The sequence below is a fragment of the Drosophila navojoa genome, chromosome 4, assembly GCF_054131105.1.
Source record: "Drosophila navojoa isolate 15081-1374.11 chromosome 4, UAZ_NAV_1.0, whole genome shotgun sequence".
Lineage (NCBI taxonomy): Eukaryota > Metazoa > Arthropoda > Insecta > Diptera > Drosophilidae > Drosophila > Drosophila navojoa.
In genome coordinates this window covers 26,545,257-26,572,912 of record NC_142892.1, presented here as the reverse complement: position 1 = coordinate 26,572,912, position 27,656 = coordinate 26,545,257, and the positions used below count along the sequence as shown (strand labels likewise).

The window sequence follows — 27,656 nt, the reverse complement described above, 5'->3', positions numbered from 1 at the left end:
ATATCAAGTTTATCACTAAAAAACGTTAACTCATTCCGATAGTTTTTTTATCGATAAAAAACCTTATCGAAGATCACTTAAATAATTATATCTCCTACATCTTTCAAGCGAGAGTCTCCAAATTTGAAATGTATATAAAGATGTATTTTATACAATTTCGGTTTTTGTTAAAATTTACCCCCCACCCCTAGGAAGTAGAGCACGTTTTCGAGCCTATCGCCAAGGTAACAACAGAGGAGCTTTACTGTCAGCCGCATTACATCGCAACACATCGTCGATTGTCTTCAGGTATGCATGGCGAATCTTTGGGCGACTCTTATTCGCAGGCCAAACGTCGGCTCTTAGATTTGGAGCGTAAGTTTGCTCGAAATCAGGTTCTGAAGGAGAAATATTTTGCATTTATGAAAGAGTATATTGATATCAACAACATGTCACTGGTGCCCAGCACAGAGATCTCCAAATGCAAATACTTCATGGCCCATCAATGTGTATACAAAGAAGAAAGTTCGACAACAAAGCTGAGAGTTGTATTCGACGTCTCGGCCGTTACCACATCTGAGATTTCATAAAATTAGCTTTTTATGTCAGGGCCGGGTATCAAGCTACATTGTTTCACCCACTCGAAATGAACTTTGTTGGTCAGATTCAGCGGTGGTCTTGTCTTGGCTAAAGGAAGAGCCATCCAAATTCAATGTGTTTGTCGCTAACAAGATTTGTGTCATACAGCAGCTCACGATCGGCATGGAGTGGCATTACGTGCCAACTGAAATAAATCCTGCGGATATATTATTCAAAGGAGCAGCACCGTTAGAGCTCTTGCACTCAATATGCATGATCCCGACCTCGCCTAGTTGACCATATAATGGGGGACTTGCCTAAGGAGCGTGCACAGTGCTCACCAGCATTCACAATCAGTGGACACTATTGTGGTCCTTTTTCCTACAAACCCGATGGACGAAATAGAGCATCATTCAAATGCGCCAAGGACCTGTCGACAGCTGCTTTCCTAGGCGCACTTAAGCGTTTCAATAGTACGCGTGGCATTCCAAAATGCATATTGTCAGACAACGCAACCAACTCTGTGGGTGCACGGAAAGAGTTGGCGGATCTGAGGCGTTTATTGTTGACCTGGTGGCGTTCGGCGCAGCAGCTAATAACTACTTTAATAGTTAATAAGTTTCATACATATGTAAATTTCGGCTGCTCTTTTAATTGCATACTCCTCCTTACTTCTATTCTTTTAAACTCTGTAAAAAAAATTGTATTCATTCGCGCAACGCCTACATATTCGTCCCTCTCGCATCGAAATAACTTTGCCTAAACAGCTACCACAGACTCGGCATTAAATTAATGAATAAAAGTCTAAATTAAATCGTATTGGCTTTAATTTGTGCCTTCGCAAATGATTTGAGCCACCGTTGCTAAAAAAGCTCGGCAGCTTCAACAATATACAGTAATTTACATATATTTTTATCGACCCGACAGACGGACAGGACTAAATCAACTCAGCTCGTCGCCCTGATCAAGAATATATATACTTTTTTGTCACTACCACTTTCCTTCAACTAAACTATTATACCCTGATTTTCCAATTTTCCAGTGGTTTAGGGTATACAATTTAAAGAGGTACTATATAACAACAAATTACAGATTGACAAACCACTATGCATTTATGAAGGTATATAATTAATTATGTTCATAAGCATATATAAATTTTACAAAAGCTATAGCTTTTGCATAACAAATCTTACATATCATACACTTGGATAATACTTTATGTTTAACATTATTTAATAAACAGGTATTCCCATGATCGAGGCAATGTCCAAAAAGATGTTATTCAATCATATTGAATAACAAACAAGAGAAAATCATACCAAAGATCTGTAAGTTAATGTAAATAGTAAAAAAAGTTAGCATAGGAATTTATATAGCTAAAGTACCTACCATAAGTATAGCCACGGCTATAGATGTGCCTCCAATAACAGCCGCATGATCTCGTATGAAATTTGTAGCCACATATAAACAGCCTTGATTATACAAATTCGTAATATTGGGAAAGAGAGCGCATTCTTTGCGTTGCCCTCCAAACAGTTCTTGACAGCATGATTCTGGCACAAGTCCATATCGATTCCAATCGTGCCAAGTATCCACGCCGCAGCATTGTAATCGTTCTTGTGTTAAATCCCAGGCCTGTGTAATTTCTCGTCGACTACCATACAAAGCCATTGTAGAACGCATTTCCTAATAAAACAAAAGCTATACACTTTTCTATATCTCATATTATGGATTTTACCTGACGCATAGTTTGCTGCACCCTTTCACGAAAGACGTAGCCTAAAACGCCGCCAATAAGCATGGTAACGAAAACCAAAGCAACGATGATGAAATACTAAGAATGGTAATCATTTTAATTGTATTAAGTATTAAGTAAATTAATAATATGTATTGCTTTTAATGTTATGTTCATTACGTTACTTCCGATAATAACTTGAAAGTTTAACTTAAATATATATGTAAGAGATTTATGTACTTAACATGGGAATTAAACATGACAAGAGCATGTTATGATAACATAAAAGTGAAATATTGATGACGTAGCAATGTATTGGTGCGCTGCCGCGACAATCAGTCTGACACAATGTTGCGAAGCTTCTTTACGAAGTAAAACTTCATAGTGGCGAGACTGTGTCGCTGCTATAGACAATGCAAGAAGCAAATGACAAAAGAGAAGAGAGAGATGCTTCAGCCGAGTGTGGCGCGATTATTGTTGGGATGTGAAAAAGGGAACTGTGGCACGAGCGTAGGTGCTGTGCAGACGTGTTTTTTCAGTCTGAGACAATCGCGACTCGCTGCGTTCGAAGTAAAAGAATATCGCTGCTATAATACAAATTTATAATGGAGAAGAATAACTCTGAGCCATCTCCGACATATGTATATATAAATATAAAATTGGAAATCAGGTTATATTGACTTTGTTAAAATGTTTGTGTGTAAGAGCTAGAAACTTTTAATTTTTATACTGTGAGTCCACCCTTATATCTTCTGAAATCGACGCGTTCAAACATACGGACAGACGGACGGACGGACAGACAGACAGGGCTTAATCGACTCAGCTCGTCGCCCTGATCAAGAATATATATACTTTGTGCGGTCTGCCACGCCTCCTTCTGCCTGTTACATACATTTCAACAAAACCATTATACCCTGATTTCCCATTTTCAATGGGTTCAGGGTATAAAAATAAAAGGAATATCGAATAGGATTGAGAAATCACTGCACAATGTTGGCAACGAACTGTATACCAGTGCTTATGTCTGAGCATTGCGAGTGGTGTTCCTAAGGTAATTTAATAGAAGAGATTTTATATTAAGGAAAATACGTGATAATATTTGTTAAAATTAACACATAGAACATAAAACGCACTATGCAAAGAATAATCCGTAGTGCACACAGGTAATTAAGCGGACGATGAAGTCTAGTATTTGGCACCGAAAAATTAAGACGCATCAACAAAGAGGACCAATCAATATCACCGTTATTCAATTTGAGCAGAAACATAGTACCTAAAATTATTCTGCGATTGATTAACGATGGAAGGCCAATGAGTTGAAGCCTACTATGGTAAGACGGTAATCGTACATTACAGTCCCATCTAAGATCCCTTAATATAAGGCAAAGAGAAGAAACTGTTTTTGAACCGATTCGATACGATCTGATACAGTTTATGCTGCGTAGACCAAACAACAGAGCAATACTCTAAGATGGGACGCACAAGCGAAGTAAATAAGCGCTTGGTGGTAAAAGGATCTTTAAATTCCTTCCAACGATTAATAAAGCCAAGCACACTTTTGGCTTCATTAATGATGGTAGAAATATGATGATTAAAATTTAGTTTGCAATCAAAGGAAACACCAAGATCTTTTACTGTGTGGATGCGTCGTAAGGAAATATTGCTAATTTTATAATCAACAATTAGAGGAACGGTACGACTGAAGGTCATTGTCATACACTATGAGCAATTTGAGTCCAGCTGGTTTGTCACACACCAAAGTTGAAATGCATTTAGGTCATCTTGAAGGTGATGATGTCCATTTGCACTGGAGTATGTAAGGCAAAGTTTTACATCATCCGCATACATAAACAAGTAAGAAGACTCTAGTCGAGACTGCTCGACTAGGAGATACCCTGAACCCTCCAAGCTGATATTCTTATCATTCTACACTTCTTTTATGCACGCACACATACATACATATGCATCCACCCTCACACGCCCGCGCTCTGCTATCTGCGCTTGGGCTCAGCTGCAGTGTGGGCGATATTATGAGAATTTACTTGGTGAATAACTTCTCTTGTAAACATACGATCTTAATGAAATTTTCAGGGCGTAATTATATGGTCAAAATGTGCGTGCATTCCAAAGCACAAGTACTCTAGTACTTGAAATACGTTTTTTGCAAATTGGAGGCGAAGGGGGCGTGGTATCCAAAATCTGTTGATTACAAAATGTTTGTATTCATCCTATATATATACACAGTAAATCTGAAGTCCCCACGTCTAATAGTACTCCGTTGAGACTCAAAAAACAAAATCAATTTTTCGATTATTCTCGATAAAAAAGTTATCGGATGAGTTATCGAAAAAATAAAGCAAACTCGTACTGCGTATGGTATACACGAGATTGCACACAAAATTTCAGCTCTCTAGCTCTTATAACTTCTGAGATCTCGACGTTCATACGGACAGACGGACGGACGGGCGGACGGACAGACCGACAGGGCTATATCGACTCAGCTCGTCGTGCTGATCAAGAATATATATACTTTATGGGGTCTGCGATGATTCCTTCTGCCTGTTACATACTTTTACACAAAAACATTATACCCTGATTTCCCATTTTCAATGGGTTCAGGGTATAAAAATATTTGAATAACAGATACAGCTAGGAAGGTAATTTATAAAGAGGGAAAAGAGTAATGGACCCAAATGTCTACCCTGAGGTACACCGGACGAAGCGAAGATGAGTTTAGAAATACCTGTTCTCAGCAAGACTCTTTGCGTTCTTCTCTTTAAATAGTATGAAATACAGGACACGAGTCTAGGAGAAAATCCCAAACGTTCCAGCTTTAGAAGTAGTATTTGATGATGTACGGAGTCAAATGCTTTACTGAAGTCAGTATAAAGAACATCAGTTTGCATTGTTTTAGAAAAGCAAAGTAAATTCTAGTAAATTAGAGGACGTTGATCGATTTTGAACAAAACCATGCTGAGACAGTTGAATAATCGATTTGCAAAAATGTTGCAAGCCCGATGTTATAATTTTTTCAAATAACTTCGGAATAGCAGACAATTTTGCAATGCCTCTATAATTGAAAATATCAGATCTTCCACCTTTTTTATATAAGGAAATAATGAAAGATGTTTTCCAAATTGAGGCGAACATGGGCAAATTAAACAATTTTATTAATGGTGACTGAAGAGAAACCCATATTCAGGATGTTAATATGGATATGAGTTGTTACAGGGATAAATCTGTAAATAGATCAGAGGAATCCTGATCATGATAAGTTTTTTCAGCACCAAGCACAAATGTAGACTGCAAACCAGAAGTTTACAAATGAGTAAAATTGTTTAGGATCTCGAGCAAACTGACGTTTGCAACGTATAATTCTCATAACAACGAGTATTTGAAAGATTAAAATTAGACTTGGCTATGGCATACTTAGACCAGTCGACACTAGAACCAGACTTTTTATAGGTCTTAAAACATTTACATATAATATTTCTTAAATTCGAAAGAGGGATGCACACATCCAGAATCGAGTTTAAGGTTGTATAAAAAAGCGATAGTACCAAATTAATATCATTCGACTCATATAAAAGGGACCAGTCTGTTGAGTTAATTAAATCGTTGAGCAAAACAAAATCGCATTTCTAATAACAACGACTTGGTTTAGAAGGCAAAGGAGTATAATTGAGATGATTATCAACAGCTAATAAAACCTCTAAAGTGGGGTGATGTATATCTTCAGGTGTGCAGAAAGGAGTCGATCTCACGACATTAATGAGCGAATCATGATTAATGAACACAAGATCTAGTGTGCGATTTAGATGATTATAAATAGAGTAAATCTGAAACAGAGACAGGTTAAACAATTCATCATAAAGATAGTGATCAATTGCCGGAATAAATTAATTTGTATTACAGGTTGCTGACCAAGAAGTGTTCTGAATATTAAAATCCCCAAACACAAGAAGCAAGTCTCTATCATTCACATGCTCATAAACTTCTTTAATACAATTAACATGTTGAGCATAAACTTGTAAATCAGAAGAGAAAGGGATATAAGAACATGTGATAAACAATGAGCACGATGGGAGAGTTAACTTAACCTCTAAAATCTCCGCCTCATGAAGTGACGAGAAGGTAAACACATCGGAGAGGATACTGGATTTAACGGCAATTAACACACCACCCCCTCTGCGCATTGAACGATCGAGTCTATAAGTAGCTGCGCAGAAGATAGGAAAGTATTTAGTTTTTTGGTACAATGTTTGATGAAGAAAAAGGAGTCGATCTCTTACGATTTTTAGGTCTAAATTCATGAAAAACTACATGAGGTGGCCAGAAGTTTGGATCACATAAAGTTTTAAAATATTCTACCGGCACATTTATCTTGAAAGAGCAAATTTCACGCGGAGTTGTGAAGCTAAACTTCGATATAAATATTTTGGCTGAAATCTGGCTAGAAATAAAAGCAGATACTGCCTCACATGTGATGAACAATTAATTAATTGAGATGAAAGCCTATATAAGAAAACTTGCTTTCTACGAGAGACAACAGATAAGGAAATCCGGGAGTGTTTGACAGTCATGGCTTGAGCAACAATTGGAGAAGATTACAATTTTTGAACAGAGACCTGAGTTTCAATAGCACCTGGAAGAACCAATAGAACCTTCAGGAACAGGTGATATGGGATCAAGTGAATTAGGAGCGGATTACAAAAATGAAGCGCTAGGTGAGGTAGGGGCAAGCAAATTAGGTGACGGTGTTGATACAGAGGGAGGTACCCACAACGAAGAAGACTCCAAGTGAGAAAGGGGACTCTCGAAATTATACTGGGTTAATATTTCTTCAGCAGCAGCCATATCACTGGATAACTGCTTAGAAAACTTTTTCAGTAAGAAGGCTCTAGTCGAGACTGCTCGACTAGGAGATACCCTGAACCCTCCAAGCTGATATTCTTAACATTTACGCACGCACACATACATACATATGTATCCACCCTCACGCGCCCCCGCTCTGCTAACTGCGCAGTAAGCAGCGACTGCGCTTGGGCTGCGCTGCAGTGTGGGCAATAGTATGAGAATTTATTTGGTGAATAACTTCTTTTGTAGACATACAATCTTAATGAATATGGTGAAAATGTGTGTACATTCCAAAGCACAGGTCTCTAGTATTTGAAATGCGTTTTTTACAAATTTGGGTCGAAGGAGGCGTGGTATCCAAAATCGGTTGACTACAAAATGTTTGTATTCATCACATGTATATACACAGTTAATCTGAAGTCTCCACGTCTAATAGTATTCCAATGAGGCTTAAAAAACAAAATCAATATTTTTATTATTCTCGATAAAAAAGTTATCGGATGATTTATCAAAAAATAAAGCAAACGCGTAATGCGTATGGTATACACGAGTATGCACACAAAATTTCAGCTGTCTAGCTTTTGTATCTTCTGAGATCGACGCACTCATACAGACGGACGGACAGACGGTCAGGGCTATATCGACTCAGCTCATCGCCCTGATCAAGAATATATATACTTTATGGGGTCTACGATGATTCCTTTTGCCCGTTACATACTTTTACACAAAACCATTGTACCCTAATTCCCTTTTTCAATGGGTTCAGGGTATAAAAACTGACCCCCTACAGCGCTGTACATTTTAGAAAAACTGATCTGTTTTTCACCCCACTACCAATTTTTACCGTGGACATAATCTTGTCATAATCACGACCAGTCGGACCTACACATTTAATATGCATCATATTATCGCACAAGCAGCAATTGACAAATTGCGCTCCTGGCTGAACGTGCAAGATTTTTTGCAGCAGCTCATATTGGCAATTGGGATCAGATTAGAAATTACAGAAATGCAGTAGAAATATAAACAAAGAGAATTTAAAATATGTTGGCAGAGCGAGTCCAACAACAATCAGCCGTTGAAGAGCAGAACGAAAGATTATTTTGAAAGAGATAGTCAACAACAAACAGCCGCTACAGAGCGTAACGAATGAAACGCAGAGAGTTATTTGCACAGCACGACGACCGAAATCGAGAGAGCAAGTAAAGTGTAAAGAATAAAACGGGAAGAGCACCAGAAAATATAAACACTATAGCAAAGTGCAAAATAATGCAAATACGACGCTGCACGCTGCACCAAACTTCATCAAATTAACAAGTAAGAAAACTCTAGTCGAGAGCGCTCGACTAGATACTACCCTGAACCAAACTAATAGAAAAGCACATTTAGTATGGTAGTATATACATGAAATAGAAAACTCATTTAATTATATATATAAAAATTTTGAAACAATTAAAAAAAATAATTCCAACACGCTCTGGGTTTGGGTTTGAACCCGAGACATTGTGATCGAGCGCCGCACATTCTACCTTGACGCCACCCTTCTGTTCTGATTTTCGACGTCAAAACTAAAATAGATTCACTGCTACAGCGCCATCTATCAAATCTAAGTCAAACTAACTGCTGATGTGACTTTAAGAATGTGCAAGAACAACCAAACTAATGAAAACGTACATATAGTATGGTTAAAATTTCAATTTCGATTTTTGAAAAAATATAAGAGAAATTTAATCAAATATATAAAAATTTTGAAGCAATTAAAAGAAAAGGAAACTACAATACGCCCAGCAGGATTTGAACCAGAGACCTCGCAATCGAGCGCCACGCCCTCTACCATGACGCCACTCCTCTGTTCTTATTTGCAATGTCAAAACTGAAATAGATTCAGTGATGCAACGCCATCTAGCAGAACTAAACGAAACTAACTGCTGATGTAATTCTAAGAATGTGCTAGAAGATGTTCGAATGTATGTGTGCACACGTATAGGAAAACTGCTGTTGCTGCAGCACGTGCGTTTGTTAATTGGCCAAACATTTTGTTATTTTTTAACGTCGATTGACTAAACCGAATTTAATGAAACTTTCAGCATATGATCTACATATTTTATTGAATATTTGGCATTTAAAAAAAAACATGTCAAATCATTCACAATTAGCTATACTAGAATCTGACCTTCACTGGGGCTTCTGGTGAATTTGGAGGCGGTATCCAAAATATAACAAAAACCGAAATTTTAAAATTTGGAGACTATAGCTCTAAAAATGTAGGAGATATAAATTTATAACCTATTGCGCTTGGGTTGCGCTGCAGTGTTTGGCAATATTATGAGAACTTATTTGTTGAATAATTTAATTTCTAGACGTACGATCGTAATGAAACTTCCAGAACGTAATCATGATGTTTAAATGTATGTGTATACCGAAGTCTCTAGTATTTGATATACGACTTTTACAAAGATGAGGGTGAGGGGGTGGATTTAGGGGTGGGGGGTAAATTTTGACAAAAACCGAAATTGTATAAAATGAATCTTAATATACATTTAAAATTTGGAGACTCTAGCTTGAAAGATGTAGGAGATATAATTTTTAAGTGATCTTCGATAAGGTTTTTTATCGATAAAAAAGTATCGGAATGAGTTATCGTTTTTTAGTGAAAAACTCGATATGCGCGCTGAATTTGACATTTGAAAAAAAAAGTTGAAGGCTCTAGCTCTTATATCTTCTGAAATCGACGCGTTCAAACATACGGACGGACGGACGGACGGACGGACAGACAGACGGACAGGGCTAAATCGACTCAGCTCGTCGCCCTGATCAAGAATATATATACTTTGTGGGGTCTGCCACGCCTCCTTCTGCCTGTTACATACATTTTAACAAAACCACTATACCCTGATTTCCCATTTTCAATGGGTTCAGGGTATAAAAAGCAATTAAAAAGGGGCACAGCAATCCACGGATCAAACATTGCACAGGAATATTCAATACTGGCAAAAAACAACTGACTGCAGTTGTGTGACAGTGATAAAAACGATTAATTATAAAAATCAGGTAAATTTTCAGAGCGGACAAACAAAAACGTCTGTACATATAAAGTGTTAAAGTTGTCCCAATCCGCCCACTTGGCGCGCAGCAATTTTTAAAAAATGCATTTTCCGAAATATCAGTAACCATATATATTAACAGTAATAGATTCTATACCCGCGTCGACCACCCTGGATCTACGCCCATTGAGGCGTGACAAATCGGGTCTCTCCTAGAGAATGCTAGGCATTGAAATCCCCTTAGCCCTTTCAAGTATTATATTTCGATAATTCTTCGCTCCTTTTCTGCTGATAAAAGAAATAGCATATGCACACACTCTGGAATATGCCCCAAATACGCACGCACGCATAAACAGGATTTGGCTGCTATGTGGCTTACTATGGGAACTTCATTGTTTATATAACTTTTCTACAGATCGTGATTATTACATTAAAATACATGAACGCCGAAGCTCAAGACTCTAGTATCATAATAACGGGACAGGTTATGATATTTGAAGAAAAATATTATATGTGTGTAGTGTACCGTGTGTACACGGACCTAGCAAAAAAATTAAAATCTCTAGCTTTGATATCTTCAGAGATCGACGCGTTCTAGCATACAAACAGACGGACAGGGCGAAATAGACTGCCCTGATCAAGAATATATATATACTTTGTGGGTTCTGCCACACCTCCGTCTGTCTGTTACATACTTTTAACAAACCATTATACCCCGATTTCCCATTTGAATGGGTTCAAGGTATAACAATGAAGATAGTGATTCTTAAAATTACGCTATATATACCTGCAATTCGGTATATATGTATATACTCGGATTGACCACCCAATTATAAAAAGTTATAGCGCATACATCTATGCCCACATGGGGCTTGGCAAACCGCAAAAGTTTATATCTCCCACAGTTGATGACTTAGAAGCTTCAAATATAGATAGTTGAGTTACTAGTAACCTTCCCTATCAATGACTCCAAAATAATTGTTAAGGCTTTTTAAGGGGCGTGGCGTATCAAAAAATACGATGTAATTTAACGGATAGAAACTCAAAACTCAATGCCTAATTGTGATAGCATCCTCCCATGACTTTTGCAACAAAAAATACTATTGGACCTAGAGAGTTCATTCATTAAATTGATTTATGAAAACGTAAATAATATAAATAAATGTAATACTTACCGTTAAGAGCAAGCACTTAACTTCCTTTCCTGCACCTACACAACCAAGAAATGAAACTAAACAAATTATGACAGAAGTGACCAACAAAACATAGACAGCGCCGGAAAAAAGATTTGTCCCCAGCAATTCATTGACAAAACTTCTATCAATTAAAGTCCATAGAGTAAGACTGAAGACAATAGCTCCTCCCACCTTCAAAACAAAATTTTGAAATGTATTATTATGTATGTATGTATTATTTGATATAAGGATTATACAACTTACAAACATAACAAAGTTCGCTATAAACAGACTGTATTTCACAAATTGGCCACAGCAGTCCATGCGCGAACTAAACCCCATATTGTCCTCCTGTTGCAATTTATACAAAAATGATATCATTGCAAATTTTTATTAATAGAGTATAGTATTAGTATAATTATTAACTTAACCTTCACCAATTTTTAGAAGTTGACATAACTTATTATACCCTGAACCCATTGAAAGTGGAAAATCTGGGTATACTGCTTTTGCTAAAAGTATGTAGCAGGCATCAGGAGGCGTGACAGACCCCTAAAGGTATATATTATTGATCAGGACGACCAGCTGAGTCGATTTAGCCCTGTCCACCAAATTTTTAGAGCTAAATCTCCCAAATTTTAAATGTATACTTTTGTGTATTTTATATAATTTCGGGTTTTGTGTATTTTATATTACCCCACTATGTATTTGTAACCAGCTCAAGACAAGAAGGTGTTTAAAAGCATACTATCTTCATTTCTCAAATCGATAATCATTTCCACGGCTACAATCTGTCTCCGAGAGACCAACCAATTTCGAATTAGCTTAATTTACAAATACATAAGAAATAATGCTTGCTGTAGAGCTAGAAAGCTTATTTATGGAATGTAGATTCGCGTTAATCACCCAAGATTAAAAAGCTATGGCAGATATAAGCATATTAGCCCATTGTGAACGTGGCAAATCACATAAATCGATAAAACTGCTTCTATCTGCATTCAGAGATTTAAAGCTAGCTACGATTGTCCAAAATTGTCTAGCGGCGGGGCGAATTTGATCTGAAGATATAGTGATTTTTATACGCTGAACACATTGAAAATAGGAAATCATTTATATATTCGAGTAAGAAAGATCTAGTCGAGACTGCTCTAGTCGAGATCCCCTGATCCTTTCGAACAACTGATATTTCAATAATTATTAACACATGCACACACATAGGCATTACTTTAGAAACTTAATTGTTATACCCTGAACCCATTGAAAATGGGAAATCAGGGTATAATGGTTTTGTTGAAATGTATGTAACAGGCAGAAGGAGGCGTGGCAGACCCCACAAAGTATATATATTCTTGATCAGGGCGACGAGCTGAGTCGATTTAGACCTGTCCGTCTGTCTGTCCGTCCGCCCGTCCGTCCGTCCGGCTGTCCGTATGTTTGAACGCGTCGATTTCAGAAGATATAAGAGCTAGAGACTTCAATTTTTTTTTAAATGTCCGTATACATCATGCGTATATCGAGCTTATCACTAAAAAACGATAACCCATTCCGTTTTTTTGTTATCGATAAAAAACCTTATCGAAGGTCAGTTATAAAATTATATCTCCCACATATAATATATATACATATATATTAAGATGAATTTTATACAATTTCGGTTTTTGTTATATCAAAAAATGCATTTTCCGATTTGCCCCTTGTGGGCGGGTCCGGAAAATTTTAACACTATAAATCGGAGATATACACGAGTATATGTACCAAATTTCAAGTTTCTAGCTCCAATAGCGCCGAAATAGACTGCGTTCATACGGACAGACGGACAGTTGGACAGACAGATAGACGGACGGACAGCAATGCGGAGATTGTACAAAACCAATATACTCATTTCACTTTCGTGAAACATTTTACCCTGATTATAATATGTACATATGTATTTATGCATGTGCATATGTAAGCTACTTACCTTGTTATCCTCCGTTATCACAAACGAAGTTTTTGTTAGGTAACCAATTTTGACGATCTTGCAATAACTTTACGCTCAACAAAAAAAGTTTTTTAACACTGCAATTGAAACCAAATTATTAATATGTATGTCTATGTACATAAATATGTATGTATGTAAATGCATAAATATATGTATATATATATATAATAATATAATATATATATATATATATATATATATATATATATATATATGTATATATATATATATTTATATATATATATATATAAGTTAAGACTATCGACAATCTAAGGAGGCTTGTCCAGAGTCCAGTCAGACATTCAAGGAGAGATTTAATTAATTTTAATTTAATTAATTAATAATCACTTCACAGCACCCACAGCATTTTACATGTGTATATCCTTCCTAGTTGGAATATTCGTGGATATCTAAGATGCCAATGGTATGTCTCCTAGTTTCGAATATTCATGGTAACGGGGAGATGCCAGAATTGTGATCCTGGTGGGTGCGCTTAACTTATATATATATATATATATATATATATATATATATATACAGCTGCGAAAAATAAAATAGCACCACTTGCATATTCAGAGTTTGAGGAGTTCTCCTGGACACATTTATCAATGTATTGATGTAATTTTTTCACTCAGATAAGCAGAAATTAATTAGTTATTACGGCAAAAAAGAATTATCACAAAAATATTCATAGTTTTTATATAATTCAAAAAATTCTCAAAAAAGTCGAAAAAATGCCGAAAAAAATAATAGCACCACTACTACTTTTCGAGTGAAAACCTGTATTTTTAGCAGAGTTACATATCTTCAAAAGCACTTATTGATGAGATTTGTTGTTTATATATCTATTTTAATTAAAAAATTTACAAAATTTGTAAAAATTTTCAAAAAATGGGTCATGGAAAGTATTGCACCCCCGAACAACGCAATCTAATCAAAAAGTTGATTTCGGGTCAAAATTTTCACAGGAAAGTTGGTCGTTTGATGGGTTATTCCCATAAAAAGATCCACCATGCATTAATCCATAAAAAAAATGGTGAAAAATGCGAACAGCGTTGAGTTCTGACCTAGCAACAGATGACTTGACTCATTCGCGTGAGTAAACAAGTAAGAACGTTGCAGTCGGGCGCTACCGACTGCGGAATACTCATTCACATCCCGCGGAAAACTCTTTTTTGTAAATTGCAAATTTTGTTATTTTAGCTTATTTTATATTTTTTAAATATTTAAATTTTATTTTCATATTTTATAAAAATCTTTCCTTCCGTGTTATCAATGCCTATTAAGCCTATTTGTATATACATATACATACATACATATGTATGTAGGTAGCTCAAGCATATAAATGTCGCAATTTGATAATACATATGCCGATTACCACGCCCCTAGTGGCCGTAGACACCTCATTTTTGGCCAGTTCTTAGAAAGAGCTAACGGTAACGTAAATGCGAAATTTGAATACTTACGCTCAAAAAATGTGAAAATTACAGGGTATTTTTCGATATGCCACGCCCCCAAAGAGGCGTGACAATTATTTTTAGGGCATCGATAGAGGACGTTATCAGTAACTCAACTATCCAAATTTGAAGCTTCTAGCTCTTAAACTGTAGGAGATATAAAGTTTTGCGGCTTGCCACGCCCCCTTTGGGCGGACATATATCCACCATAGCTTGTTGGACTTGGGTGGTCAACTCGCATATATATACCAAATTACAAGTCTCTAGCATGAATAGTGCCTAAAATATAGCCAAATTTGAATAATTACTATATCTTCAGGTCCAATTTGCCACGCCCTCAGTAGGCGTAAACATAAAATTTTTTCATCGGTCTTTATAGAATTATAGCATTAACTCACGTGCGAAATTTCAACGTTCTAGCTTTAGAACTTTATGAGATACAGTTTTATCTGATTTGCCACGCCCCCAATGGGCGTAGATATATCCACCATAGCTTTTTGGACTTGGGGGGTCAACGCGGATCTACATACCAAACTTCAACTTTCTAGCTCTTCAACTAACATGATTTCTGGTATATCGGAAAATGCATTTTCCGATTTGCCACGCCCCTAGTGGGCGGATCGGGAAAATTTTAACACTTTATAAATCGGAGTTATACACGAGTATGTGTTCCAAATTTCAAGTCTCTAGCTTCAATAGCGGCGAAATGAACTGCGTTCATACGGACAGACGGACAGACGGACAGACGGACAGACGGACGGACGGACGGACGGACAGACGGACGGACAGCAAGACGGACATTGCACAAAACCAATATACTAATTCACTTCGTGAATGAGTATAAAAAGATCCTTTTAAGTCGGCTACTCAACTGAAAAAGGACCTAAACATATCAGCAATAGACCAAACAGTACGGAAATACTTAAAACATTACGATTTAAATGCTTTCCGTTCAAGAAAAGTACCATATTTGAATAGAAAACACATTTCTAAACGGATGGCATTGGCAAAGGATCACAAATATTGGTCTGCGCAGGAATAGAGCAACATTCTTTGGCTTGATGAAAGTAAGATGATAATGTTTGGTGGAAAGGGATCGCGGTCCAGCGTTAGAAGTCCACAGAACTTGCAATTCAACCCTAGACGTACAACAAAAACCATTAAAGGTGGAGGATCAAATGTAAGGGTATGGTGTTGCTTTTCGTACTATGGTGTAGGCCCAATTCATTGGATCAAAACCATAACTGACCGACATGTTTATGTTGATATATTGGAATAAGTGATGCTGGATACAATATACCACTAAAATGGGTCTTCCAGCAAGACAATGACCCCAAAAACACCGGAAGGAAAGCGAAGGAATGGTTCCAGGAGAACTCAATCGACTAACCTGCACAGCCGGCGGACCTAAATCTAATCGAAAATTTGTGGGCAGATGACAGAAAATAGTTTCTGAATGTAATACAAGCAATGCAAAAAAGTTTTGGGAAGTCGCTTAGGAGTCCTGAGCTAAAATTCCCTTTAAACGATGTCAGGACTTGGTTGAATCCATGTCTGGGCGTTGAGCAGCCCTAATTGCTAACAAAGGCAAATCATATAAATGCTAAACTTAAGGGAGTATATTTATTTTCATTTGTCATTAACTATAAATTAAAAGTTTTTACTCATTTTAATTTTTTAAATAATTTTTAGCGCAAAATGAAAAAGTGGTGCTATTATTTTTTTCGGCATTTTTTCGGCTTTTTTGAGAATTTTTTGAATTATATAAAAACTATGAATATTTTTGTGATAATTCTTTTTTGCCGTAATAACTAATTCATTTCTGCTTATCTGAGTGAAAAAATTACATCAATACATTGATAAATGTGTCCAGGAGAACTCCTCAAACTCTGAATATGCAAGTGGTGCTATTTTATTTTTCGCAGCTGTATATATATATATATATGCTTTATTCCTTTTCATTCCTTCATGCATACATTACAGTGTGCCACTAAAGTCACCGGTAAATTCATAATATTTGACAAGGAGCTTTTTTGTAGCTCAGTGCAGATTGCGTCAGAGCTGGGTAGAACAATTGACAAGGAAGTTCAACCGGAAACAGTCCGTAGAACCATTAAAACATATAGCTTTAGGTCCAACATGCCTCGCTTAGAGTTTGACAAAGCCTACATAAACAATGGAGTTCTGGAACGTCATCTTCTCAGATGAGTCCAAATATAGTATTTTTGGCTCAGATGGGCGTCTCCGTATATGGAGGAGACCAGGAGAAGCATTGTACCCAAAATTACAATAAAAACCGTAAAACACGGCGCCGGAGGTTTGGGTTTGCATAGCTGCAGCAGGAGTCTGAAACTCGGAATTCATCGACGGAGTGATGGACCAATATGTGTACATTGATATTTAAAAAACAAAAATTAAAGAGCAGCGCCGAGAAACTTGGAATTGGATCTAATTTCTGGTTTCAACATTCGTTGTCAATGTTGTGTAGTGATTTCTCAATTCTGTCCTATATTCTATTCTGTGCTCTTTCTTTACTCTTTTCTTTTTACTATTTCTTATTTATTTATTTATTTTTTTTTTTTTTGTATTATTAACTTTTCTTGCAATTTCTTTTAATACCTTACTTTTTCTTTTTCTGTACTAATTCTTATATATTACATGTTTTTTTTTTTTTTATTATTTATTATTTTATATGTTGTTAATAAATCTACATTTAATATTTTTTTTATAAGTTTTCTTACTAACACTTCTTTTTATAACATCATTAGTTTCACTGACCATATTTGGCTGTGAGACGTGGGCATAGCTGGCCGGACAAGCAAATAAAATACCCCCATCGATCGGGTCGGTGTTACTATTGATATTATATCCTGTACTTTGTTTAGGTTTTTTTTTTTTTTTTTAATTTCGACTCTCATTTTTGTCAATAGCTTCAAGAAATAAATAAATCAATGAATACTGGGTTGTATCTCGCGTACAACACTCCACACCTTTTAGAGACGCCACCACAGAGTCCAGATATAAATCCAATTGAGCATGTTTGGAATATGCATATATATATGAATAAAAAAAAATAATAAGGAAGCACCAAATCAGCTGGATCCGAAGTATATAGAAAGACTGGTGCTTTCAAAGCCAAATCCCCTCAGAGAGGTGATTCAGATGAAGGGTTATCCCACAAGATATTAAATTTGAAGATTGATTAAAAATATTGTTCCTTATAGTTAGTAAGTTAGTTTATAAGAGTACGTAGACTTTTGTTGACGCAGATATTCGAGTGTCTTTTGTTTTTAATTAATATTTTAATGATAATGTTTAATGTTTTATAATCCTGTATTAAAATTTTTTAATTTAATAAAAAGTTGGCCAAGTTTCAGTGTGATTCGCGCAAGTACAACAGGAGTACGGTGACTTTAGTGGCACACTGTATGTACATAAATATGTAAGTATTGGGTTGCATGGTTAAGACTGGTTATACATATGTTGTATGCATGTTATTTACATAAATACACGCATATCTCTACATATATATAAGCTTTTGCTTATAGAAGCCTGTGTGCACAGAGGTTGGGCTGGTATGGACGTTACCTTAAGTCGTTCTAATTGTTTACAAACAATTTTGTGCCTAAGGCCAGTAGAGGCGTGGCAAAAAACTGCATTTTATATAATTTGAAAGCTAAAAACTAAACAAGAAAGATCCATTCGAGACTGCTCGACTCCAGGATAATTATATTTATAATCATATTATACAAGCATAGGGATATAGGGGTAGGGCTAAATTTTAACAAAAATTTATGTAAATTCTATAAAGTACAAACGAATCGAATCTACTCTTCCAGCATACATATGTATATGTATATGAATGAGCTACTGATTTTCCATGAGGTTTGATCGATAATTAAACAAGTAAGAAGGCTCTAGTCGAGACTGCTCGACTAGGAGATACCCTGAACCCTCCAAGCTGATATTCTAATCAATCTGTACTTCTTTTATGCACACACACATACACATGTATTCAAACGCATGCATAAGCCCGTGCTCTGCTAACTGCAGTGACTGCGTTTGGGCTGCGCTGCAGTGTTGGCAATATTATGAGAACTTATTTGTTGAATAATTTAATTTCTAGACGTACGATCTTAATGAAACTTTCAAAACGTAATCATAATGCTCAAATGTATGTACATTCCAAAGCACAAGTCTCTATTACTTGAAATGCGTTTTTTGCAATAATTGGTGGCGAAGGGGGCGTGGTATCCAAAATCTGTAACTTACAAAATGTTTGTATGTATATACACATTAAACTTTAAGTCTCCAGCTCTAAAAGTGCTGAAATAAAAAAAAAACAAAGTCAATTTGTCGATTATACTCGATAACAACGTTATCGGATTATTTATCGAACAAATAAAGCAAACTCGTAATGCGTATGGTATACACGAGTATGCATGCCAAATTTAAGCTCTCTAGCTTTTGTATCTTCTGAGATCGACGTACTCGTACAGACGGACCGACGGACGGACAGACGGACAGGGCTATATCGACTTAGCTCATCGTCCTGATTAAGAATATACATATATACTTTATGGGGTCTGCGATGATTCCTTTTGCCCGTTACATACTTTTACACAAAACCATTATACCCTGATTTCCCATTTTCAATGGGTTCAGGGTATAAAAACGAGAAGAGTTATTGGATTTTTTAGATAAGCACGATATCCATGCTTTTATAGATACATACGTACGTTTTAAAACAAATTTAAAGTCTATAATTCTTATATCTTCTAAGATCGACGCGTTCAAGCATACGGACGGACAGACAGACAGACAGACAGAGATATATCGACTCAGCTCGTCGTCCTGATCAAGAATATATGTACATATGTATATACTCTTCCACGCCTCCGTCTGCCTGTTACATGCACTTCAATAAATCCATTATACCCTGATTTCGCATTTTCAATTAGTTCAGGGTAACAAATTAGCTACTAAATTACTGTTGGGCTGCGTATTATGTAGTTGGTAGCTCCCGACTGCAACGTTCTTACTTTTAATTGCAATATTGACTCATGTATGTAAATATATATATACGTCTGTACATACATACATACATATGTATGTATGTACATAAGTATAACTTCAAAAGTTCAACATATGTGTGTATGTATTTAATAATAAATGATGTGTATGTACATACATACATATGTACGTACAAATATATGAATATACATACATATATGAAATTATTTTTTATCAACAATATCAATATAAACTACTTTAAACATCTTTGAACGGATGTTTACTGGATTTACATACATACATCAGCTTGTCAGATTTTATCATTTCATATATTTTTCGAAATATAAAATATTTTTAATAAGATAATTCTTACGCACTGAGGCATTATTGTAAATAAAATAAAATTGTTTGAATTGGTACTACTTTTATATGTACATATGTATGTACATATATACACACATTTATCTGTATGTATGCAAATATACATACATACATACATATGTACATACATATGTATATTTAATTTGGCAGTTTTGCATTTGCATTTGCTTTCATAATATTTCGCAGATTTTATTTTGGTATTCTCTCTATTGTTCGTTGATCACTACTACCTTAAACATAAGGCATTTGAATTAAGATTAAACTCACTTTATTTATTTTAATACACAATTTATAAATATCAATCCTTTTACGAAACTAGGCGTCTAACTCAATTTTGTCCAACGTATTCATCGAACGAACGCTGTCTTGGAACTGGTTATGAGAACAGTTTGTAAGCCTGGTTTTTTATTAGTTGCTTTGACAATGAGCTTCGTTGTTTTATTGTTGTGGCTTGCTTGTATCAAAACAATACATACATGTATGTATGTATGTATGTATGTATATATTTGAGTGTTGCAGGTGAAATGAGACAGACAATTATACCGTGAGACATTAAGCTACGTATGTATTTATGTATGTATATATGAATTTATGTATGTATGTATGTATATAAATATGTACATATACAGCTTGACTTACAAACCGCAAATACTATTGGCTTAGTATTTGATCATATTTTTGTTGGTTGACTCTGTTAATATAGATAGAGTAAACAAAACATGATTTTGGTTCGGTTTTTGAATATAAGCATCGTCATTGTCTAATTTTATGTAATTTTTGACGGTCGCACATGAATGCTGAAATTTCCCATTTTGTTATGTTCCCATTTATCATTACACTAAAATGTTACATATTTTTTTATTTTTTATTTTGAAAGAGTTCTTTATTGCGGCTTTTTGTTTTAAACTCAAACCTTAATCTAAATTGTGGGCTAGAAGCCAATATTTAAATTATTTACAATTATTTATGGAGATCTGTGGTCCAAAGGGTGAAGCCTTTGAAGCCTTCGCCTGTTGTTGTATGACAGGTCAGTAGCCAGTCGATTTGTGTACGCCAAAAGCCTGTCCGCGTACCTTGACGAGTGAAGTCCAATCAGTTCAGCAATTGTTGACATTCTTAGATCGCTCTGCAGCACCAGTAAGGAAATTTTAAATTTAGTCTATATATATATAAAAGAGAGTTGTTTAAAAGTGTTCCAGCATTTATAACTCGAGATCTGCTGAACCAATTTTCATGGTTTTTGATTTGTTGGATTTGTCTCCGCTACGAGTAGGATAGTAGACCTTAAAAATACTGAAAACATTTCACGAGTACTTGAAAAACGCGGTTTTTTCCCTAAAGATTCAAATTTCCATTAATACTCAGTAGGCTTAATAACAGTGACAGTTTTCGGTCCTGTTCTCATATTATACAATAGTATAGAAACAAATAAACAAGTGTAGTCAGTCAGTCTACGGCACAGCCTCAGGCGAACCTGACTATATTCATAAAAAAAGCACATTTGATAAAAATAACACGCGTGCAGAAGCTAAATATCTCGAAAGTTCAGTTATTTGTTTGTCTCAAACCTAAATTTGTGTAAATAATTTATATTTATATTTCTCGATTGTTTTATGTGGTTTTGTGCGAGGGCATATTCAGTATTACTATTAATAAAAATGCCGCGTCCTAGAAGATCTAATCTTTCCCGGCGGACCCATAATGCAGTTAGGCAACGGAATATCTCGAGTCAATTTTCTGACGAAGAACGAGAAATCGCCCGAGACAGGCGCCGTGTTAGTAACCAGCAAAGAAGGGTCTTAATTCGTGCCTCTCAAAGAGAGGAAGCCCGTGAAACGGCAATAAGAAATGGTTCAAGGATTTTATTATCTGACGATTTCCGACAAACACTCCAAGATCGAATGCTGCCGACGAAATAAACGCTTGCCTCAAAGCATCAAAGCTGTGGCGATATGTAACCAAACCTCAACTGTCTGTAAATATGAGAGTTGCATTGTTGAACGATCTATCTGCTGATGATTTCTTAAAGCAATTGCCGAATATCGGTAATGGCCTATTGACGAATCGAGTGGTTTGATTTCATTTCCTCAAAATTTTTTGCAATTTCGTCTCATTAAAAGATGAGCTTATCAACAAAGTATATCCGAATATCATTGCTTTCCAAAAAAATACTAAATGGTTGAGTGAGCAAGCAATTTTGGCGGCTAAAAATAAAGGTGTGGATGACCTTAATTATATAATTCAAAATAAAATCGTTGGTAACGAAGAAGAAGCCACTAATTATCCAACTAAATTTTTGAACTCCTTGGATGTGCCTGGTTTACCACCGCACAATTTACAACTGAAGGTTGGCTCGGTAGTTATCATGCTTAGAAATTTAAACCTACCAAATCTGTGCAATGGAACACGTTTGGTGATAAGAAAAAGAAAGGAAAATTTAAAGATGAGGAAGTTCTTATTCCTAGGATTCCGATGATCCCAAAAGACATGCCCTTTGAGTTTAAACGAATTCAATTCCCGATTCGTCTTGCCTTCGCCATGACGATCAACAAATCACAGGGCCAATCTTTGACTATTTGTGGCCTCAATCTAGAAAATGCTTGTTTTTCTCATGGTCAATTGTACGTGGCATGCTCACGTGTTCGCAAACCATCCGCATTATTTGTTCTTGCACCTGACCAAAAACCAAAGAATGTCGTTTACCACAAGGTGCTTGATGAAAGTCCGATTAATAAATTAATCAGAGTGTATCACAACCTGAACATAGCTTTCAACAATTTTTTACCTAGAAATAATGGATAGGGCAATGCAACGTTTGCTAGTATATAGATATATTATTTCATTGTATTCACAAGAACCCACCACAGCGTCCCCAATCACTAGTGCTCTAGTGTGGGAGAGCTTAAATGGCTCCCGAGCAGGGACCCATTTTCTTCACGGAAATAAAGGGAAATGGTGACGTGTCAATAATTCTATAAAAAGAGACTGCTCGACTAGGAGAGAACCTGAACCCTCAAAGCTGATATTCTTATCATTCTATACTTCTTTAATGCAAATATACATACATATACATGCATCCGCACGCACGTACAAAAACGCGCTCTGCTAACTGCGCAGTAAGCAGCGACTGCGATTGGGCTGCGCTGCAGTGTGGGCAATATGAGAATTTATTTGATGAATAACTTCTTTTGTAGACATACAATCTTTATGAAATTTGTAGAGCGTAATCATATGGTCAAAATGTGTGTACATTCCAAAGCACAAGTCTCTAGTACCTGCAAATCAATAGATACTTTACAAATTTGAGGTGAAGGGGGCGTGGTATTCAAAATCTGTTGATTACAAAATATCATATGTATATACACAGCAAATCTGAAGTCTCCACGTGTGATAGTATTCCACTGAGGTTCAAAAAACAAAATTAATTATTGGATTTTTCTTGATAGAAAAGTGATCGGATGAGTTATCGAAAAAATAAAGCAAACTCGTACTGCGTATGGTATACACGAGTATGCAAATTTGAGCTCTCTAGCTCTTATATCTTCTGAGATCTCGGCGTTCACACGGACAGACGGACGGACAGACAGACATACAGGGCTATATCGACTCAGCTCGTGGTCCAAGATTTAAGTGCATGCACTGGAGCTGTGATATAATTGGGCCGGTGCAATGCCCTTTTGTAGGGTCTGTCGTTAACTCTTCCCCCCTTAGATGCGGACGTCCTCGGTCGCAATATAGAAAACTTGAGCATTTTCTCTCTTTTCTGCTTCGGATGTTGTGACTTGGCCTGTGGTGGCTGGGGTCTTCCGTTTCAGTAAGTATCCAACTACTGCCATAATTATCAGTAGAGTTCCAGAGAGTGTTATATTGATTGCTGCTCTTGTATCGTTGCTGCTCTTTAGGGTTTCTAATTTTCTTGTGTTGTTTAGATTTATTTCCTTGAGCATTTGCAATGAGAGGACTTCATCGATCTTGTTTGTTTCCGCCATGATTTGAAATAGCGGTGGGGTGGCTTCTGCGAAGGACATTACTTTTGATTCGTATACGTCATCTTCGATGCGTATCGTGAAGTTTTCGAATTGTACCAGGAAGGTACCATGGAGCTCTACTTCCTCTTCGTCGATCTTGATTGGTCCATTGAAATCGTTGAGCAATATTGTTCCGACGAACAGCTGTTCGTGATTGGGTACGTGTTGATTGTTGATAGCACGGCAGTTTGGAGGTTGGCTTTTCAATAGTGGCAAAGTACAAGTATCATTTCTTAAATCGACTAACTTATTTTTATTACAAATTGTTTTTTCATGTGTGACTCACATGAGTCTCTTATGGCATAGATTGCATTTTCGCATTTTACAATATTTTCGAATTTTATTTCTTGATATGGTTTTTTCTTTTAATTGGCTTAATTAACATGGTTGTACAAACTTCATTTGAGATTAAAGGTATGTTGATTATATAGAGTATATTTTTTCCATTAATTGCGATTTTTATTTGGCTAAATTCTAACAATTCTTCTGCATTTAAAAACATGATTTTTTCTCTTTCTAGTATCTGTTCTATTATATTGACTTCAGATTCTGACAATATTATTGAGTTTATTGTATTTGTTTTTGCCCAGTCTATGGCATGAATTAAATTAGTTAAATCGTCTTTAAAGATTTGGAGCTTGTATTTAAAAAACGTGATTCTTTCTTCTTGAATATTAGAATGATCTTTTACAATTTTCATTATGTTATTTGAGGTTTGTGTGATTTCGTTGATTCTATCTTGCAATACTCGATTGATGACTACTTGTCTATTATTATTTTCTAATTGTTCATTTATTTTTGAAATTAAAACCTCATGGTCACTGTGGTCCGGTGTACCGGCCAGCCATTTCCATGCTGTTCCCAATGCATTAATTGCTCTTGCCACTCTTATGGAGGGTTTGAGTCTACGCAAGTCATTTCTGACGCTATTTAATTCATAATTTAGCAGTGGGCACATCTGGTGTGAGGTACTTATATTGTTAAGGGTTTCTTCGAAAGTTCCGAAGGTTTTTTCGTATTCTGAAATGTCAAATATGTGAATAATTTTGAAAGTTCCGTTCTGCATTGCTGAAGTTCCTGTCTTTATCGGAACTAGTTGAGAGTGTGAGTAGTCGCGGATTGTGGTTATACCCAGACATAGCGGTGCGAATATCCTGTAAGTTACATTCGAATGTTATTTTTGTGGATAATTTTTCCTGAAACTGTTCTAATGGTTGAATTTCTGTTTTCTGCTACAATTTCCTTTTTGTATTTGGGTGTGAGTTTTGAACCTAGGCGCTTGTTTACTTTTACATAGACTATCTCCCCTTGTTCGTAAGTTTTGGTTTCCTGTCTCTCTTTATTGTGGTAATTTAAGTCATATTTTTGTTTATCTAGTAGTGTGTTGGATATTATTTTCCTATTCTCTTCTGTTTTTTCTGGGTTATCCTGAACTGTTGTGCCGAAAAATATCTCTATTGGTTTTCTTTTAGTAACTGAATGGTAGGAGGCGTTATATTCCTGTACTGCTTTAAAGAGTGTATCTGTGAAATTCATATCTTTATTGTCTTGTCTTAGGCAAGTCATTATCTCTGACAGGGTGGAGTGAAATCTCTCTATTTGTCCGTTACTTGTTGAGTTATAGGGAGGGGTAGTATAAACTTCGATGCCTAGTTGGTCTTGCAGCAAGAACTTTATAGAGGCTGAATTTAAAGCTCGCTCGTTGTCGATTACTACGGTTCTGGGCATGCAATTAGGATTTCTCTTAATGGGATTTTTATATCCTCTGCAGATCTTGAATTTAGAATCTTAACTTGAACGTATTTTGAAAATTTATCGATGCTAGTTAAAATAGTCTTATTTTCTGTTATATAAATATCTATATGAATGATTTCGCCTGGAAATTTGGGAATTGGTGTTGCTTGAATTGCGGGATGTGGAGGGTGTCTATCATATTTTGACTCTCTGCATGTTGAGCATGATTTTGTAATTTCTTTAACTTTTTTATGTAGTTGTGGGAAGAAAAATTTTTCTAGAATTTGTGCTTTATTTTCCGATGCATTTCTGTGTGCTCGTCTATGCTCTTCTGTTATAATTTTGTACTGTTCATCGACGCTCGTAATATCTTCTACCTTTCTTTGAGTGTATCGTATTTTATAATTGGAGAAGTGAAGTGGGTAGAATTCCTGTATTTTGCCCATTATATGTTCTGGAGTAAATAAGCCGTTAATAAGTCTTGGGTCAAGTCGTTTCTTAAAAATGTCAATTAATTCGTCTTCAGTAAAGTGGGGTTGTGTTACTGTATTCCTATGGTATGTAGGGAAGGGAATTTCGAATTTATAATCGTACTTTTCGCCGATTACTATGAATAGCTGATTCTTGAAAACATTAATAGGTGTTTCTATTGTGGGGATGAGGTTTTGTGATGAACTTTCATCACTCATAACTGTGGTTTCTGTACTATTGACTTCGTTAATTGGGTTCCTTGATAAAGCGTCTGCTACTACGTTAGTGGTTCCTGGTTTATACTTTAACTCGTAATTGAACTCTTCTAAGTAACTCTTCCAACGTTTCAGTTTTCCGTTGTGATTTTTATTACTTAGAGCAAACGTTATTGGTTGGTGGTCTGTGAATATAATAACTTTGGCAGTTCCATACAAATAAATTCGAAGGTTTTGCAATGCCCAAACTATGGCTAGCATTTCCTTTTCATTTGTTGCATAGTTCTCCTCTGTTTTTGACAATGTTCTTGATATGAAAGTAATGGGTCTGCCTTCTTGTTCAAGGACTGCACCGATTGCGTAATTCGAAGCATCGGTTGTTAAGTGGAATTCTTTGGAGAAGTCTGGATATTTTAAAATTACGTCATTAGAACAAAGAGTTTGCTTTATTTTATTGAATGCTTCTATTGCCTTGTTGTCTAGCTTTATCTGTACTTTATCTGATGCTTTTGCTGATATACGACCATCTTCACCTCTGAGGTGAGTGGTAAGGGGTTTAGCTAGTTTTGCATAATCTTTTATGAATCTGCGGTAGTAGCCGGAGAGGCCTAAGAACGATCGTAGCTCTTTAAGTGTTTTGGGTATGGGGAATCTGGAAATCGCTTCAACCTTTTCTGGATTTGTCTTAACGCCACTGTCTGAAATGGTGAATCCTAGGAAATTTACTTCCTTTTTGAAAAATTCACACTTGTCCATTTGGATTTTCATATTAGCGTTAAGTAAAGTCGTGAAGACTTGTTTTAGGTGATGAGCATGTTCGTTTTCAGTTTTGCTGAAAACAATGATGTCATCAATGTAGACATAGCAGATTTTTCCAACATGATCCCTTAGAATATCATCCAAGGCTCTTTGGAATATTGAAGGGGAATTCTTGAGACCAAAAGGTAGTCTTGTAAATTCGTACTTCCCTCCGTTAACAGAAAATGCTGTCTTTTCTATGTCTGTCT

General features: G+C 36.0%; 1 protein-coding gene and 1 long non-coding RNA gene across 2 annotated transcripts in view; both read right to left on the bottom strand.

The window, feature by feature from the left end:
- The window catches only part of LOC149091574 (uncharacterized), a 178,946-nt gene that overhangs the window by 86,960 nt on the left and 64,330 nt on the right, over positions 1 to 27,656 (bottom strand). The gene's annotated exons all lie outside the window — the stretch shown is intronic.
- On the bottom strand, positions 1,635 to 20,621 carry Tsp74F (Tetraspanin 74F). Its single transcript, XM_089260513.1, has 7 exons — positions 20,469 to 20,621; positions 13,330 to 13,427; positions 11,634 to 11,720; positions 11,370 to 11,561; positions 2,297 to 2,392; positions 1,948 to 2,244; positions 1,635 to 1,884 (listed from the first exon to the last, which is right to left on the bottom strand). The coding sequence occupies exons 3-7, from the start codon at positions 11,709 to 11,711 to the stop codon at positions 1,837 to 1,839; spliced, it is 711 nt and encodes a 236-aa protein (XP_089116639.1). The 5' UTR covers positions 11,712 to 11,720; positions 13,330 to 13,427; positions 20,469 to 20,621; the 3' UTR covers positions 1,635 to 1,836.